Source organism: Canis aureus, chromosome 29 (assembly GCF_053574225.1).
Source record: "Canis aureus isolate CA01 chromosome 29, VMU_Caureus_v.1.0, whole genome shotgun sequence".
NCBI classification, from domain to species: domain Eukaryota; kingdom Metazoa; phylum Chordata; class Mammalia; order Carnivora; family Canidae; genus Canis; species Canis aureus.
Window position 1 is genome coordinate 2,479,127 of NC_135639.1, and position 18,199 is coordinate 2,497,325.

Below are 18,199 nucleotides of genomic sequence, written 5' to 3' on the forward strand. Positions count from 1 at the left end.
ACTGGGAGTAACCTTCCCTAGGATCTATAGATCGGAGAGAGGATTTCGATTTTGACAAAACTGGGACGCCTGGGTAGCTCAGTGGTTTAGCAACTGCCTTTGGCCCAGGGCGTGATCCTGGAGTCCTGGGATCAAGTCCCACATCGGGCTCCCTGCATGGAGCTAGCTACTCCTTCTGCCTGTGTCTCTGCCTCTCTTACACTCTGTGTCTCTCATGAATAAATAAATAAAAATCTTTTTTAAAAATGACATAACATTACTATAAGGGTAGTCTCCATTTTCATTAGAAAATTAGACCTGGGACTGCCTACAGAACTTGGAAGTTCAGTGGGGCCCAAGAATCACTTGCCTTGCTCATAAAGTATACCTTAATAAAATCAGGTTAGGAATACCTAAACCAGTTTGTAGGAACGAGATCCCTGACCTTCCCAGTGTCTAGCTGGAAACACCTATTAGAAATATGCACACTGCCACTCCAACATTCCTGGAGCCAATGAAGCCAACCATTTACAGAATTTAACCAAGTGACAACTCCCCAAATACTGAACACTCACCCTAACTCAAACTGTGATGCTCAACCAAGGATGACACCACTCAAGTCTTGCATCATGCAAGATTCACCTGCAGGAAGGGAAGGTCATCCTACAAAGTGTGAGCATTTATGTTATCAGAACCACCATCCTAGGCCAGAACGGTGGTTCCCAAATTGGAGATGGGCATTTGCTAAAATGTATGCATTGTATTTATTTAAATATGCATTAGGGAAAAAAATGAGCTTATCAAATCTGTGATAACAAAGATATTCTTGCTTAGGGTAAGGTGAAGCTAAAAGCTGACCTGTTGGCAGGTGGCGCTTGCAGACAGAACGAAAGTCACGAAAGCACTATGCGATGCTTTCAGCATGGGACACAAGATACGAGAAAATTATGCACTGTTGTTCTTCCGTGGTTCATGGCATCCCCAACACCAACGGCTTAATAGTTTGTTACAATTCCATTTCCATCTACATTTTAAAGGTTTCACTTATGCAATGATTTGTTTTAAATGGAAAAAAGAAATTCATGGGCCAGTGCCCAAAGAAGCCCCCTCTAATTACACACACTGGCAAGGAAAGCCATCATGACGGCATCCTCCTCTGACAGGATGTGAGAAGGCCATGTCCACCTTTGGGATTTTGCAGACTCCCCCCCCCACCTTTTTTTTTTTTTTCTTTTTATGATAGTCACACAGAGAGAGAGAGAGAGAGAGAGGCAGAGACACAGGCAGAGGGAGAAGCAGGCTCCATGCACCGGGAGCCCGACGTGGGATTCGACCCCGGGTCTCCAGGATCGCGCCCTGGGCCAAAGGCAGGCGCCAAACCGCTGCGCCACCCAGGGATCCCCTCCCCTTTGTAACATACGACAGAAGTCAGCTCTCTCCTCCACACAATCCAATGGAACACAGGGACACCCAAGTGCTCGTGCCCCGGTGAGAGGCTAACTTCACTCTGGTTTCTTCTCATGGAAGCCGCTGACTTTTGCACCTCTTTCCTTACCACCTCCAGAATTTCTGTGGAGCCTCAACCACCCAAACCGGCAGACTGGGGAAATCTAATAAAGGGAACATGTGTCATGAGCACTGAAAAACGTCTAAGAGCCATGGAGGCAAATCCAGCCACCACCTTAATTCATGCCCAAAGGTCTAATGAGCAACTATTCTGTAAATATGTGAGATTCAGGATCAAAACTCCTACTGAAATTGTCATGGACCTCAGGATGCTCTCAGCCTATTTAAGGGCTAAATCAGTGCTTTCAATATAATGATTAAAATAAATTGTGGTGCTTAACCCAAACTGACAGCCTCTCATGCCTCTGCCCCAGCCCCCCTTCTGCCCCAGCCTCCAGATCTTCTCCCTGTTGTGAAGCACATGAGGGTAGGAAAACACTCACGAGAACCCATCTTCCTCTGAGCTGCCGCTTGCCACCATGCCCCTGCTACCTTCTGAAATGAGTCTCCGAATCTGCAGAGCCCTATGTCGCTTCTGCAATCTCACCACGGCCATGTGCAGGGATGCTTTCAGAAACAAATTTTCAGATGAATTTTTCCAAGCTGTAAGGAGATCTTTGGCCATTGAGGGGAGCCACTGGTTTGGTCTATGAGCTGTTCTAACTACGATTATGCATTTCAGACGCCATCACCCTCCTTCTGCATCTTCTGAGCCTGCCTATTTCTCAGCTGCTTCATTCCCACATAGTATGAAAAGAAATTTAAAGTAGATTAATTACTATATATTTAACATCACTGTAAAGAAATGCAGCTTTTTTACACAAGTGTTTTTAATCGGATTTGAAGATGTTTATTGCATTGTGTTCGGTGAAAAACAAACAAAACATACATGAATTTAGCACGAGCTTGTGGAATACACCGACTCTAACTGGGTGAGCAGCAGTCTCTGAAAACAGAGTCGTGAGCGTCCCCACCATGACGAAGTGTTTCCTGTAACAGTTGGGCACTGAGCATAACAGTCCCTAGTTCTCCCCTTTCAGCACCGGCAGCAGCTCACCATTGTCTTTCAGTTCCTAACAACAAAAACAGAAAACAAAAATAACACGTATAGGTAAAGTCAAAAAAATGGAAGGGTCCAAACCATCTCAGATTGCATCCAAATCCGAGAGCCTGTGTGTTGGATTGAAACTCCAGTCTACCAACACACGGAAACCAAATACCACACCATAAAAACTGAGCATGCCATCAGATTACAAAATTGAAGGTAGAAGGCACTCAAAAACCAACAGATCGTTCAGCATTAACGCACAAGGCAATCCGAGCAACCCGATGACTCCTTCTATTTAAACAACAGCAGTAAATAGGGGACAATGGTGAGTGGTGTGCAAACACAAATGTGGAAGAAAGCAGCAATGGGATGTTCAAGTCCACTCAAGTGCAATACACATGACACCTACAGGCCCAAGGGTGGCACACAGGCATCACGGTGCCAACCCAAGCTGGAAAGGCTACAGTACTAGTACAAAGTGTATGTGAAAAGGCCAAAAACCACTTTAAAAAGATATAAAAATCCAGAAATATTTTCTGCTATCTTTCAGATTCAGAATTTGGAACACAGCTATCCAATTTAAAATGTGACAATAAATGGAAAATGAGACTTTCTAGCTTGAGATAAACATTTCATTTGATGCAGATTTTCAGGTCATTAGTAAGCAGCATGAATATCAATCTTTATAATAAAGCCACTAAAATCCATTTGGCTCCTCTCTGGTTAAACCCTAACAGGTGTGATTCTGTCACACAAATCCAGATAACACCCGGCGAGGTCTAGAGCTCTCCTACCATCACCCATTAGCAAGCAGACATCCTACTGCACTAAAGGAGCAGACAGGGTGTTTCTGAGCCCATGACCCGGAGCGCAGGCGGCCAGGAGAGGCCCGCCGCCCGCAGGCAGAACCTGGACTCCACAGCTGTGACACCACTTCTCTAGCTCGGGGTCCCCTCATCTCAGGGCTGGGCGGATGGCCTAAGCACGAAGGTACACGGTGGGAACGCCGTGGGACCCTCCTAACCGGCACTGCAGCTAATGAGAGCTCACCTGATCCAAACATCCTCACTCTGCACAAATACTCTGCACCAGTGAACTGGGCACGGAGTACTATTCATCAGCCGCTTTTTCTCACGACACTAGATTGGCGGAGTCGTTGAATACTGGGTGACTCCTTTATTCAACCGTTCGACAAAAAATACCCTCAATGCTCCTAAAGGCCAGCCAGAACTCATTCAAGTAGAACATCACTGATGTTTCCAGGGGACGAAAGATAAAGAGCTCAGTTCTGCAAGAAACAGCCCAAAGGGGCAAAACCGAAGAACTGTCCCCAGCTATCCTCTCAGGGGAAGATGTTACCAGTATCGCAAATTTCCACATGTGTGTTTAGCAGGTGAACAGCAAGAGTCCTATAACATCCTGTTACAGACCTAAAGAAGTGGCCCATGAAGCTCAGCTTTAGAATTAAATGAGATTTATTGATCGTTATCTTCCCAAGAGTTAGCAATGGCTAAGGTACAGGCGATAAAACACTCAGACAACAACAGGCTCGGGAGTATCTGGGGTTTGAAGACTGTCTGTGTCTTAAACAAATAAAAAGTATATATAACATAACAAATGCAGACGTGTTTCTGTTGCTTCAGGGCTATTCGAGAGCTACTATGTTAAACCTTTTTTTCTTCTCCAAGAATCAGGCCAGTTTACTAGGAAAAATGCCTCACTCACTGTGTTACAAAGTGTGATGTCAAGTGGGGAACACAGGCAGCAGGAGTTACAACCACAGGCTGCGCAGCCTGTGCTGACAAAGCGTCCTGGCGCACAGGGCCGATGTCACTCACCCTTGGGCTGGAGTCCTCTCTCATTACAAAAACAGGAGTTAAAACTTCTTTTAAAACAGAACTAGAAGCAGTTACCTACTACTTATTTTCCACTTATAACGTCAGACATCTGACCTCAGAGAAAGTTCTCTAACCAGTACCACAGACACAGAAATGGTAACATGGGGTCAGAAGTGATAGGAGGCCAGGAAGGAAAAGAATCAAGGAAGTCCCACAGTCACTGTTCAATACAAAATTATAATTTCTTTTTTTTTTTTTTTTTTTAAGATTTTATTTACCTGACAGAGAGAGAAAGCACATAAGCGGGGGTAGGAGTACAGAGGGAGAGAGAGAAGCAGAATCCCCTCAGAGCAGGGAGCCCGACACAGGACTCCATCCCAGGACCCTGAGGTCATGACCTAAGCCAAAGGCAGACACTTCACCAACTGAGCCCCAGGTTCCCCTAAAATTATAATTTTTGAACATACCAATATTTTCCATCTTTAAGGTACCCGATAAACTCCAACCTTACCTTAACAATATCCAGACCTCCAACAAGCTCCCCTTTCACATAGAGCTGAGGGTACGTGGGCCAATTGGAGTAGGTTTTTAATCCCTGCCGGACCTATGGAAACAACAGGAACTCTGAAACCTTACTATTGGACCCTAATGAGTAAACTAAAGACAAAGGTCAAGAAACATAAAACACAGAACTTACTTCTTCATCCTCCAATATATCGAATGTCTCATATTCGACACTATAAAAAGGAGAAAACATTTTAATAGGAAATGGTTTTATTAAACAAAAATTGTAAAACCTACTTGGTGTTTTAAAAATTGTCAAGAAAAACAAACTGGTTGCTACTGACATTTACTGTGGAAAATGGACATGACTTTACTTCTCAATCTGCTGGTACCACACAGAACAATTCAGCCCAAGACACAAACATATCTGGATTTTTCTCTACAACACTGGGTTAGACAGGGACTAGCAAACTTCTTCTGAACAGGCAAGACAGTAAACATGTAGACTCTGTAGGCCACAGTCTGCTGCAGCTGCTCTACTGGGCTACATAGCACAGCAGCAGCCTGACAAGGAAGACAGTGGGTGAGGCTATGTGCCAGTAAAACTTTACTGACAGAAGTAGGTGGCAGCTGCAGTGTGCCAACCCCCAGGTTAGACTTGTACCCAAAGTTTACACAAGTCTATCCTTAACACGGCACAGCATTTCCAGCCCTCATCCCTGGGGCTGCTGCTTCTGACCTAGTGGAAGCTGCTCAGGAAGCAGAAGGGAACAGCTCTGATGCCCATGGACACCCATGGCTGGCCCAGAGGCTCACCAGCCAGGACAACTGCACTGCCAACAAATGCTACCTTATGGAGGTGTGCTTTCTCACATGAAAACAAACTTATTTCAGAACACACATGCTGTTGTCAATATGTGTACACAGGAAGAGTGGTACGGCTGGATGCTGAATAATCAATACCACTTGTATAATGAATGCAAAATCATTCACTGCTGCACGGAAACCCAACCATATCTGCTGGGAAGGATGCCACTATCAGGTGGTCAAGGAAGGAGTATGAATGTAGGACTCCCACAGGGACACTGGGTGTATGTGCGGTCCCAAAAACTGGCCAAAGAGAATGCCACATATAAAAAATAAACTTTGGTTTCTATAAAACCAAAACCACTATCGTAGGGAAATCTTCACTTAGTAGACAAGTTTCCAAGAAAACTGTCCATGCTACAGAAAACAGTAAAAAAAAAAAAAAAAAAAATGACAGGATAATTCAGCACCAAGTACCAAAACAGGAATATCTGAAAGAGCAAAAGAAGATTAAAACAAAAAGATCCAATGGAACTCTCCCTTCAGACTGAAGTAAAGGAGGCAGATCCCAACCTGAACAGTGTGATGAAAATAATGAGTTACAGAACAACCTCCGAGGGGGTTCCAAAGGGGGCCCAGGCCCACACGTCCATAGATGTGTGAATGTCGTCATGATCGCCAAGGCATCTCCTAAGAGTTCCTTGTAAAAAAGGTTTCTTCAAACACCTCAATGTACAATCCATACACAGCCCCTCCAGGCACGAGTCACAGGGCCAGGAAGGAAAAGTAAGTGTAAGAGTGCAGGGGGCAGGAATAAAAAGCCAGGAGCTTCTTCTCCACAGACTGATAGCTCTTAGCAAGATGATGTTCTGTTCAAGCTAAAGAGGCCCTGCTCATGGCAGAGCCGACTGTGAAGGAAGCCTGCAGCTGGGAGCACTCCATCTGTCCCCAAAGCCGCCTCTCTGCTCTGGGATAACCAGGACTTGCAAATCCAAACAGCATCAGACAGATACGGGATAGAGGTAAAGTTACAGAGACATTCCACCAAACACATGAGCTGAAATGAAATGGCCCAATGCTGTCGTACCATCACAACCTTGCGGAGGGACACGCCAAGGGGACACACTTTCATTAGGGATAGGTGAACTACGTGTATCATGCCAGGGAGCTGTCACAGAGGGAAGACGGAGAAAGGGGGCTGTAGTAACTGATGGCCAGAAACCAGCCATCTCCCATATGTCCTCGGGCACAGTGAGGAAGGGGCAGCCTAGAGGCCAAACGACAAAAGACTCTCTAGACTCTCTCCTCTGTAAAATGTCACAAGCTTCTTTTGAAGAAATCAATCATTTTGCTTTTTATGTCCCTAGAGTGATATTTAACATGTACTACTCAACTGACTACTTTCAACCCTGCCTGTGAATATCTAAATATTTCAAAACATTACCTTTCCCATAACTTCATAGGTTTAGTTAATCTATTTCAAACTATGGCTAAAATACTTACAATATTAAAAAAAAAAAAAAAAAAAAGCTATCATGAGATAATAAGGGGAAAAAAGCCAAAACATTTGATAAATTCTATACAATATGGAGTTTTGAGGAAAAAAAAAAGTTTTTGTTTTTACTCAGAAAAATCAACGCAATTTTCTTAGCTGGCAGCGTCATCACTGACAAGATTAAAACCATGAACACAGCAATTTAATTCACCCCGCTTCTCAGATGCACATAACGCCCTTCACATGTGCTCTATCCATCTCATAAACTATTTAGAATCAAAAAAATTTTTTAAGGAAAATTAAAAACCTGTGATATACTTTCCCTAAAATATCTTTGTGTGTGTTAAGGACTTTCCTCTGGAAAAGTAGACAAATAGTTATTTCAATGAACCCCTTTATGTTATGAGCTTCTTTATGTTACCAATCCGTTGACACTGGCCAGAAAATCCTATTACCATCAAAGTTAAAGCATTCACAAAAAACCTGTAGCAAAAGTAAATAAAAACATGGATACAGTGGTAACAACTGAGAGGCATCAATGGCAATACTGAAAAGTCAAATTTCTTACACTATTTGAAAACAAGATTTACGTACCCGGTACTATTGAGTATTTCCAGAATTTGTTTGCTGAATCCACATTTTGCTTCCTAAATTTAGGGGAAAAAATGCAGTAATGAGTGAAGATGTATTATATTTTCCACTCAGCCTACTGGCATGGTCCCATGGAATGTTTGTCACGGGGACAGCACACTTTAGGCTCTAACCACCAGAGAGGGCATGAGCCCTGGAACCTTAGTCTCTGGTCAAAGGTTCCCGAGTGGAACCCTGATGCTTTACCGAGTTCGGGTCTTGATCTCCGTTTCACTCCTACAGATGACCTCACCTCACTTAACCTTTTTGCAGTGATTAGGATCATCATCTTCCTGTTGTCAACTAGGCGGTCACTCCCATTTTAAAAAATTTATCTTTACATTACAGAGTACCAGACTTTTTTTTAATTTTTTTGAGGCGATGACACTGTTAGACGTTTCTATCAGGCCCCAAATCCCAGCAATCCAGTGGAAAAGACTAGGTACCACACAAACTTAAAACAGCACGAATGATTCTGCTCCCAAGACATATATAAACTGGCTGGGCTCCTAGAAAAATTTGTGTTTTAAAAATAAAAATCTGTTTTAAATAATCACCAACAAAATATAAATAGAAACTATATCACAACTGGGAAGTATTCATTTCCTCTATTTTAATAAAACTGGTGAACTAGTCAAGGAATTTAGGTCCTAACCTAGTGATCCCAGTATGCAGATACCTTTATTACCAGTTTCCTAGTCATTACCTTCACCGTAACAGTTACACTGACCAGTTATATTAACTAGTTAGTTTCAGCATATCACTTATATTAACTCTCACACTAGTTATTTATTCTCAACCTCATTCTCAAGGTGACTCTGTGAAGCACCCCATCCATTCATACATGGGCCAGTGAAGCCCGGGGAGGTTACGCAGGGGGCCCAAATGCCTGCACAGCGCCAGACAACAGGGAATGTAAACGCGAGTCTCTCTGCCCCCTCAGCCTCGCCTCTCAGGGCTGTAGCCTCTGCTCTTCCAAAACAGGCCATGCTGTCCCACCTTGCCCGCCTCCACAGCTGGATGAGAATAAAGGCAGGTAACAGAACCTGGTGTCTGGAGATCTCCGTTCCAGTCCAAATACAAATGATCATCAGTTTTGCTCAAACTGTTGGTAGGAGTGATTTATCAAACCTGCTACTCAAAATGATGCACAACCAATATGTACCATCATCCAAAAAGCTACAGGAACCATCTCATTATAAATAAGAACTGCCAAACTGTTTTACTCATTCATCAAACTCATGCTGAACACACACGATGCCATGGGGTGTATTTCTCCATCGCTGACTTCTTAAAGGATGATCTAAGGCTGTGCACCCTGAGAGCTCTGGGGCTCCCTCTACTCAGGAAGTATTGGGACCAAACTGCCCATTACACGAGCCCACGGCCTCAGTCGGATGGGGACAGGATAGCAACTAACAGAACCAGGACAGAGTGAACAGTGTTGACCAAGTTTGGCAGCAGAAAGAAATGCACCCCACTGAGATGTTGATGATAAAGTCAAGCAAAATGTAGATTACTTTGTTTGATCTCCATAAGCACCAATTAAGGCCTGGATAACTTCCTGATGCCACCACAGCTTCATTAGCCACAGCTAGGAAGAAAGATTTAAGTGTCCCCTTGTTGAAGATGTTAACATCAAAAGAAATTACAAATAAAACCATTTTTGAGTTCTTTACCTGTTTGTTTCCTTTCATAAAGAGCATCACAGAAGCTTTATTTGTCAGTACTTTGAGCCTAAAGAGAGAAAATTGATATAAAATGGCTCAGCTCAATTATTAAACACCACTTTTGCTCCGCTTCAGGAGTAACATGCATATCTGAGGGATAGCAGGATGATAGTTCACAGCTCTGAGTGGCATTAAACAAGCAAATGCATTGACATTTTCCTTTATTTCATTCTCTCCCTGAGCCACCATAAAACACAATATGGCTTTTAAGGCAACGAATGTTCCTTTGAGTTGCAATTCAAGCCCATCAACTCACAGCACTAAAAAAATAATAATAACCAACTCAATAAGGAATCGTTCAAGAAGGGGCCTGTATACAGAGCCCACCCACAACTTCCAAAACCAGATCTTGTGTGCTGCCTTCTTTACCATGAGGTCGCACACAGCTCCACACTCCCCGATATCCATGAGGTCATGCCGGGAGGGGAACTGTCAAGTGCTGGAACACCAACCAACACCAGCTATTCAAATCAATTGCTCCCATACTAACTCTGTGCTTCCCATTTTCTACAAGCCTTCAAACCCCGTGCTCTAACTTGCTGTCAGGAGCATCTGCATATAGCCTGAAGTTCAGTCACCCATCTCAGGACAGTCCCCATCGGGACACGGGCTACCCAAGACCCTCTGAGCCCCATGGTGGTCAGTCACCCCATCTTCCTCCCACTGGTGTTGTGGGTCACTCTCACAGCTCAACACCTCCTCAGAGAACAAAGTTATCACAAATGAAACCCACAATTCAGGCTCACAGCTATGTCACATCCCCTTTGGAGAGAGTACGCTGGGTTGATTCTCAGAAAAAGAAAAGAATATGGTGCTAATTGTCATCAGTCACCTAAAGTAACCCAACAATCTGGACCCAGAAAACCGAAACAAGTCCCTCTGTCCCACCCACAGAGACAATCGCCAGACCCAGGAACTCCAGCTCTGGCTCTATGCACTCTGGCAGCACTTTAAATGATTACACAAAACACAATGAATATATCTCTCTACAAGATCTCTCTGTAACTCTAGCCAGTTATCTTTGGTGTCTGAGGCCACAAGGAAATAGACACACCACATTAGGAAAAGAGAGATCTGATGAAGACAGAGACACAAACAACAGCAAGTGTAGTCAAGACAGAAAACTGGATTGAGAGCAGATGTAAGTACACACAAAGCCCAGCGAACTCCTGAGGCTATACAACCTCCACAAGCCACTCAGGTTATACAGCAAAGAATGCAACTGGGGGCACACCTGGGTGGCTCAGTCAGTGAGCATCCAACTCTTGGTCTCACTCAGGTCATGATCTCAGGGTCACAAAATCAAGCCCCGCATCAGGCTCTGCACTGGGTGTGGAGTGGGCTTGAGATCCTCTCCCCTCTACCCCTCCCCCAACCCTAAAAAAACACAACTGGGGACCTAGAGTCAACAAAGGTACTAGAAGCATCACTGTCCTATCAAAAAGGCAGGAAAGGATATAAATCTTTTGAGAAAATGTGGAACTTACAAGTCAGTATGACATATATGGGATACTATTTACTAATCAAGGATAAATAAATGAGCTATTTATTATTAAACACTTCAAGAGATTCTCAAAATGCTGAATGGTGATAAAATTACAAGAGGAAATTTCACCTCACAGACTCAAGCCCCAACTATGAATGGCTGATATGCTGATGTATTTCAAAATAAATTCTTTAAACCTCTACATTAATTCAAATTTATTACAATAAAAATCCCTTTAAGCCTCCCTACAGGCCAAAGTCCAAAATTTCCATAAGACAAAATCTTTAAAAGCTGATTGAGATCCTTCATAAAACAAAGACCAATTTCACAGCTCCAAAATCTCCTTGAATTCTAAGTTATCATGGTTAAAAAGACAGCGTGAAACCCTGAAGTGTTTACACATGTAACACACACATAGCCTGCACTCCTCACACTAGGCACCCCTCACACTCCGTACTCTGATGATGCCACGAACAGCGACTGCTTCTGAAACCTGAGGACCAGGACCACTGGATCCCAGCTCCGAAACACAGAGAAAGAAGTAAACTTGAGTTGTTCCACTGACACAATGACATTTCTATAAATAACGAAGAATATCCTCCACCTAATCTTTAATTTGGTGTAAAAATTTCTCCAGTGCAAATGAGACCTTCCCAAGTTTTCATGGCTAGTCTGACTGCAAACAACCTATTTATGACCTTGAGATACAAAAACAAATCCCCGACTTCTATATGGAAAAAGCAATGCAAAAACCAAGAATTATGAGATATACTTAAAGTAATAAATGGCAGACTATTTGAAACTTTGAATACACTTACCTTTCCTCTAATTTGGGAGCTTTAGGGCAAATTGTATCTAGTTCATCGGATGCTTCCAGCTCCTGAAATAAACACATGTGTAAGTTTAAGAAAACATTCACAACAGAAATCTCCAGAATCATACAGTAATACAGAATATCAACAACCTCATCAGAAATAATTGGATCTATTCCAGGTTCATATTCATAAATACAAATATTCTTAAGGGATTTACACTCTAGATTCATTACTGCACTTAGAAAAGTGTGCTGTAAATGAAAATGCTTTACCAGATACAGACTTCTCAGTTCTAACCTTAATTATATCAAGTCCTCCTATAAGCTCTCCAGAAACGTAGAGCTGGGGATAGGTGGGCCAGTTGGAATAGGTTTTGAGGCCCTGGCGAACTTCTTCATCTGAGAAGATATCAAAACTGCTAAACTGAATATTATGTTTGTTAAGGATTTCCACCATCTGCTTGCTGAAACCTGTGTAAGAAAAAGAAAATCAAGAATTTAGCTTCTCTCTCTCATACCCATGATTTCAAATTCCTACACAGCGCACACTAGCTGCTGACCACAGGGTTTGCCTGTTTCACCCGTTAATTTGCACGCCGACACAGTATGTAAAGAGAAAAAATTGCAAGAACCCCTTATGTGACCTTGAACTATACCATGTGTTCAAGTATGGCTTAGTGTTTAACACACTTGTGAGTTTTTAAAAGTCTATGTATATTTGTCAATGTACTTCTTAATATTCAGGCATACTTTTTATCGTAGGATCAATAATGTTGGCCCAAAAACCCTGGCACCTACTCCACCCACCAGGGAGACCAAGAGCTGAGCCCTGAACTACCACCTCACCTCCCTGCACTTCCCCATCCATCAGGGGACTGACCTGGATGCCCCAGAGAGCCCCTCCCCAGTTATGCTGACTGTGACTCTCTAAGCATCACCACACCAGTTGTCAATAACCACTCCTTGCACACACTGGAAACCCGACTGTTTGGTTTCTGTTGCCCTTGTACTACTAAGTCCTGTGTGCCTGTTTTAGTACTTCCCAGTCTTTTACCATCTTTAATAGAATACATTAAAACTCAAGGAGGAATGTGTTCTTGCAGTTGAAACTGGTACATTGAATTTCAAAGCTGTCTTGTCTATTGTTATATAGGCACTGTCAACAGACCACCAGCGTTCTTTCTCATCTGGTACCATAACTTGACAGTCTCTTTTTAAAAACTATTTACATTCCCCAAAGTATGTAATGTGATTTTTTTTTTTTACTGCACTGTAGTGACACTCTTATGTTCCATGATTTTATTATACTTTTGTGACACATTTTTGTCCTGTACTTTTTTGACATCATTTTCTTATTATCACATTAGTACTGAAGAATAAGTGTATCAGTCTTTTATAAATCTATTAGTCTTGTCTGAAAAGAGGATATTTTTCTTTCCATAAGCTAATTCTTCCCAATTGTTTTTCAATACTTTGTACCAATCCACTCGTTCACGTTCCATCCTTCTTTTTAAAGGTAGTCAATAATTCACTGGAAAATTACCTATTCTTTAGGTGCAAAATTCCTGTAGGATTTCACAGCATCAGCAAGTATTTTGAAATAAAATCAAATCATAAAATTTAGTATAAGATTAATTGCAGGAATAGTCTTCACTTTGATGTCATGCAAAAGCACTTTTACTATTAAAACCTGGATGTATTACTGAGCTGCAGACATTTTTCAGATCCACAGTTTATTGAGATGAAGCACTGGTATTTATTTGTACAGCATATAAGTTGCTTTTCCTACAACTCAAGTGTTAAGTTCATGTACAGCCTGAAGTAAAACACTGATTCTGAATTTTTTTTCATTCATCTGGGAGTTCATTAGTAAACAGCTAACGGCTGATTGCTGATGGTTATTCTGTTGCCAATATATTAACTCATTTCTACTGTAACTGGCTGAGGAAAAGCTTTCTCTTAGCTTTAGGCAATTACATGCAGACTAGAAAGATTGATGGGTAATGTTTCGTTTTTAAGGGTTAAAGTGGCAGACTGGAAATGTTATGCTTAAGGATAAAAGAGTGAAAAGGCTTCCTTCCAATAACACAGTATTTACACACTTTTTTAAAGAAAAATGCATGCATGCAATAAAAATATTTACAAGTGGAAAAATCATGTTTAGCTGCCAGAGAACCAGTATTTCAGTCTGCAGTTGTCTGTATTCATGACAGGAGGCGTGAATAGTACACCTAACTGGGCCATTTCATCACTATCTAGTCACGATAAAACCCTGAAGCCCACTTTTGAACCTACAATGCTTGTGTCTGATCTAAAAAAGAAAACCCCATTCAGATGACTTTTACTGCAGAAGAAAGGTCTGTCCCATGGTTCAAATACCCTTTGCTTTGCTAAAAGCTTTGTTAACTGAAGTGGATACAAGAATTCCCAAATAACTTAATTAACCTGCATGTTCAAGGATTTAACATTCTGTTTAAAAAGATGTACATTTCGGTCCTTCTTGAAAATCTGCCTAAAACATGAGAGCCCTCTCTTTCCTGTCCTCCTGAGGAACATAGAATAAGAATAATCTAATTCTTTGACAACTAACACCGTATCAACGTGTCAGGCTCATAATACACGACACATTTCTGCTGGTAGAACCCAAAAGTAAAAGCAATGAAGACGGGGTGTGAGGCACGCGAGAGTCAGGCAGAGACCCAGCCAGCTCCACAGCAGATCCTGATATGGCTTTCAAGGTTTCCTTAAGGGAAAATTTAAATGTCATTCATTCATGGTTTTTGATTAACTGAAAACAAGGTGGGGCCAGCTAACCAAAAATCACCATAGTCCTACTCCACAACGGTAGCCTAGCAGGGGTACTGGGTGCTCCTGACGGAAGGGCCTTCCAAAGGAATTCTGCACAAAATATGGAAACACCGGCCAGCCGTGTTCATGAGCACCGACGGTCACTGCTTTCTTTTATTAAGGAGACTTTGCCTACATCTCGTCTCTAATGTGCCAACACAAGAACAAAACCTATTTTTCAATAAGCAGGCTCAGAAAGGACAAGGGTGAAAGTCAAGTATGTTCCTATATAAGAGAACAGTTTAGAGATGAAAAGAGTGTGTAGCAGGGCACAGAGAAGGGGGAAAACAGAGCCGGGGGTGCTCTAAAGGAAGTGGCAGGGTATAATCACAACAAAAATATCTCCTACTTGATCCTTAAGTAGATATTTTTTTAAAGAATACTTACATTCTAAAATGATCTATTTACCAAATGTCACATATTTACTGTATTTGACAGAAAGACCTGTTGTTATAGAAAACAAGGTATCAGGAAACAGAAAAGCCTGTTAAAAATGTAGTCATAAAAATTATGAAGAATGGGGGCAGCCTGCGTGGCTCAGTTTAGTGTCCAACTTATGATTTCGGCTCTGGTCATGATCTGAAGCTCCTGAGATCAGGTCCTATGTTGGGCTCTGTGCTTAGTAGGGGAGTCTGCTTGATATTAGCCCTGCCCACCGCGCCCCCCCCCACAATCTCTTTAATAGATAAAATCTTTAAAAAAAAAAAAAACTATAAAGCAAGTACTTGTTTGGAATGAAACTATAACTTAAATAATATATATCTAAAAATATCTTTTGAATTCCCTAATTATGTCTTTTATTATCTAAAAGTCTATAATACTGTTTTTCAGATTGTTCTGACATATTGTAAAGCTTTTTTTTTATTCTACCTTGTTATTTATAGTCTTCTAAATGGCAGATAGTTAACATACAAATTGCTAGAAATACACCACAAATTAAATCTAATGAAATAAAAGGTAAGCAGAAAAATGACTATTTCTAAGTGCAATTCTAACATATTTGAATAATCATACAACATCTGATCTGAGAAGGATTTCCAAGACTGGTTCCAACCACACCACCACCGAAGGGAGGACTGCAGGTACAGGGAGGGCTCCTGACCTGGATCTAAGCCCCTGGGGCAGGTAGCATAAGGTGGTGTCAGGATCTGACTCACCGGCCGTGACATCTGGCCACCCTGCTTCCCAGTGCGCTGCCTACCCTTCTGCCTTAGCACATTTTCCAAAACTATACTTTTGTCACCTGCCAGTCTATTGTTAGGTTATCATTCAGGAAGGAGTAAGAGAATGCTCCTGTTCAATTCCAAAGGAGAGAATATTCTGTTGGTTTTACCATAGGTTTACTGTGTATAACCCATCATACAGGTTCATCCACGTGACAGTAGGTCAGCTGCATTTCAGATGTCAAGGAAGACACTGAATAAAACCTATCAGATTCATGTCGTCAGTCCCTGTTATCAGGTCACCACATAAAGTACCAGAAATTATTTTCCTGCCTGATATGAGAAAGTAAACCAGTTGCAACTCCTATTAAAAACAACCACCACAGAGACCACTGTTGCTATCTGGAGTCAACTCTAGTAGAGACTAAGTTAGGTTTTTGACATATAAATAGGCATTATCTGATACACAAATACTAGCAAGGACATTTTTCAAGTAGAACTGAAGGGGAAAAGGAACCATTTCTTAATCTTTTTAAGATAGGACTCAACATGAAATTATACAATTTTTTAAAGATTTTATTTATTCGACTGAGAGAGAGCACGTGTGTGTGCATGAGCAGGGGGAGGGGGAGAGAGAGAGAGAGGGAGAAGCACGCTTGGAGCAAGGAGCCCCACCAACAGGGGGCTCCATCCCAGGACCCTAGGATCATGGCCTGAGCCGAAGGCAGATGCTTAACTGCCTAAGCCACCCAGGCACCCAAAACTATTTTTAAAACTAGACTTTCACAAACTAATATGTAATTTGCTAACCACACACAGAAGAATTTACAATTAAATCTACATTGGAAGCTAAGTTATTTTTATAAAGTCACACTGGACATGCAGTAATCATATCAATAGCACACTGAATTTTACTGCCACCTATCTTAATAAACTCCCTACTGTACAGTTGAAACAAATACTCTCAGATTCTCAACAGCATCATCAAAAGGCATTTAAATGCTCAATTATGAAGCATAATAATGTTGTACTAGGCATAGTAAAAAGAAAATAACCATAAACCCAATACCAGAGGGGTCAAATAAACTCTAAAACTCACTTAAGGACAAAATTACAAGCATATATGTATAGAAAATAAGAGTGACTATAAAGCCACAGAATTCTGAATCTTTCAATTATTAGCACCAATAAACAATAGAACAAAATGGAAGGCAAAAGTGCAGGGGAGACACAGGAATGCCTCCAAACGTCTGTCAATTTTTAAACTGCTGAATCTGGACTACATGAACAAAGAGAGACTGCCAAGACAGACAGGAAACTGTTAATAGCAAAGGGAACTGAGGAAACAAAAGCCCATTCGGGTGACAACACGTGGTGGCTGGAATCTAAACCCAACTCCGCTTCGAGGTGACCTGAGCAGCCTCCCCATCTTTGGGTACTTATGTATATAAAGCAAAAACCTCCAATCACGTATTTCTATGATGCCTCTGGGTTCCAACCTTCTCTGTGTCTGTGGTGCAAACTAATTCTCATCACTTCACTACAGAATGCCAGTGGGAATTACGACCTTCCTGATTTTCTAGTTATCTCAACACAAGCATAAGATGAACAGTACAGCGGGAACGGACAGGCACTGGGCCGCACCCTGCGCTGGTGAAGCACCCATTTTGTGTGTCTTTGTGAAAGCAGCTTCTTACCGCAGCGCGGCTCCTGAGGAGTTCCTTTCATAAACAACATGCAAGGGGCAGCATGAGTTAATTTCTTCAGGCGAACGTGGAGATCTTCCTTAGGATGCTCGTTAGTACTGGGTGGGAAGGAGCCGCTAGATGCATGTCGCTGAACTTTTTTGGTCAACTCTGGGGCATGTGCACCATCTAATCGGTCAATTTTCTGAGAATTCTGAAGTTAAAAAAGTCATTTATAATATGTGTAGCAGCTTTTCATCATCTCTTTTAAGCTCCCAAATTATAACAAAGATGAACTCATAGCACAAGCCAATTTTTAAAGGGGTCAATGCTATTATTAGATATGTTTTTAAAAACCTGATTACCAATTGCCAGATGCATCTCAATTTTAAATACATAATTGTCTTTTTCCCCCCTTTTGGGAAAGAAACATACAAGGAAAACATCACTATACCTCAAACTCAAACCAAATCAAAGTCTAACCTAAAACAGAAAAGATTTCCCTACCCTCACAGGGATGAATCTATTACTAAGTATAAATGCGGTACTGGGGGGGAACCGTGGTAACACTCTGGGGTGCCCTGAAGCACAGATTTGCACCTGCTTCCTAAGAGAGTCATTAATCAAAGCAGGACGAGCCACATGTTCCATTATGCCCAGGCACTGG

The 18,199-nt window shown here is 41.9% G+C and overlaps 1 protein-coding gene across 5 annotated transcripts in view; it reads right to left on the reverse strand.

The window, feature by feature from the left end:
* Positions 1 to 2,312: 2,312 nt before the first annotated feature.
* Positions 2,313 to 18,199, reverse strand: part of GLRX3 (glutaredoxin 3) — a 30,438-nt gene continuing 14,551 nt past the window's right edge. For 4 of the 5 annotated variants that reach the window (XM_077877178.1, XM_077877182.1, XM_077877179.1 and 1 more), the window contains exons 4-11: positions 17,545 to 17,746; positions 12,136 to 12,308; positions 11,842 to 11,903; positions 9,487 to 9,544; positions 7,772 to 7,824; positions 5,069 to 5,108; positions 4,883 to 4,975; positions 2,313 to 2,558 (exon numbers count right to left, since the gene is read on the reverse strand). In XM_077877178.1, the coding sequence (XP_077733304.1) occupies positions 2,508 to 2,558; positions 4,883 to 4,975; positions 5,069 to 5,108; positions 7,772 to 7,824; positions 9,487 to 9,544; positions 11,842 to 11,903; positions 12,136 to 12,308; positions 17,545 to 17,746 (732 nt within the window). In that variant the 3' untranslated portion in view covers positions 2,313 to 2,507. Of the gene's footprint in view, positions 2,559 to 4,882; positions 4,996 to 5,068; positions 5,109 to 7,771; positions 7,825 to 9,486; positions 9,545 to 11,841; positions 11,904 to 12,135; positions 12,309 to 17,544; positions 17,747 to 18,199 lie in introns of those variants that run through there. The other variant, XM_077877180.1, reaches the window with a different exon arrangement.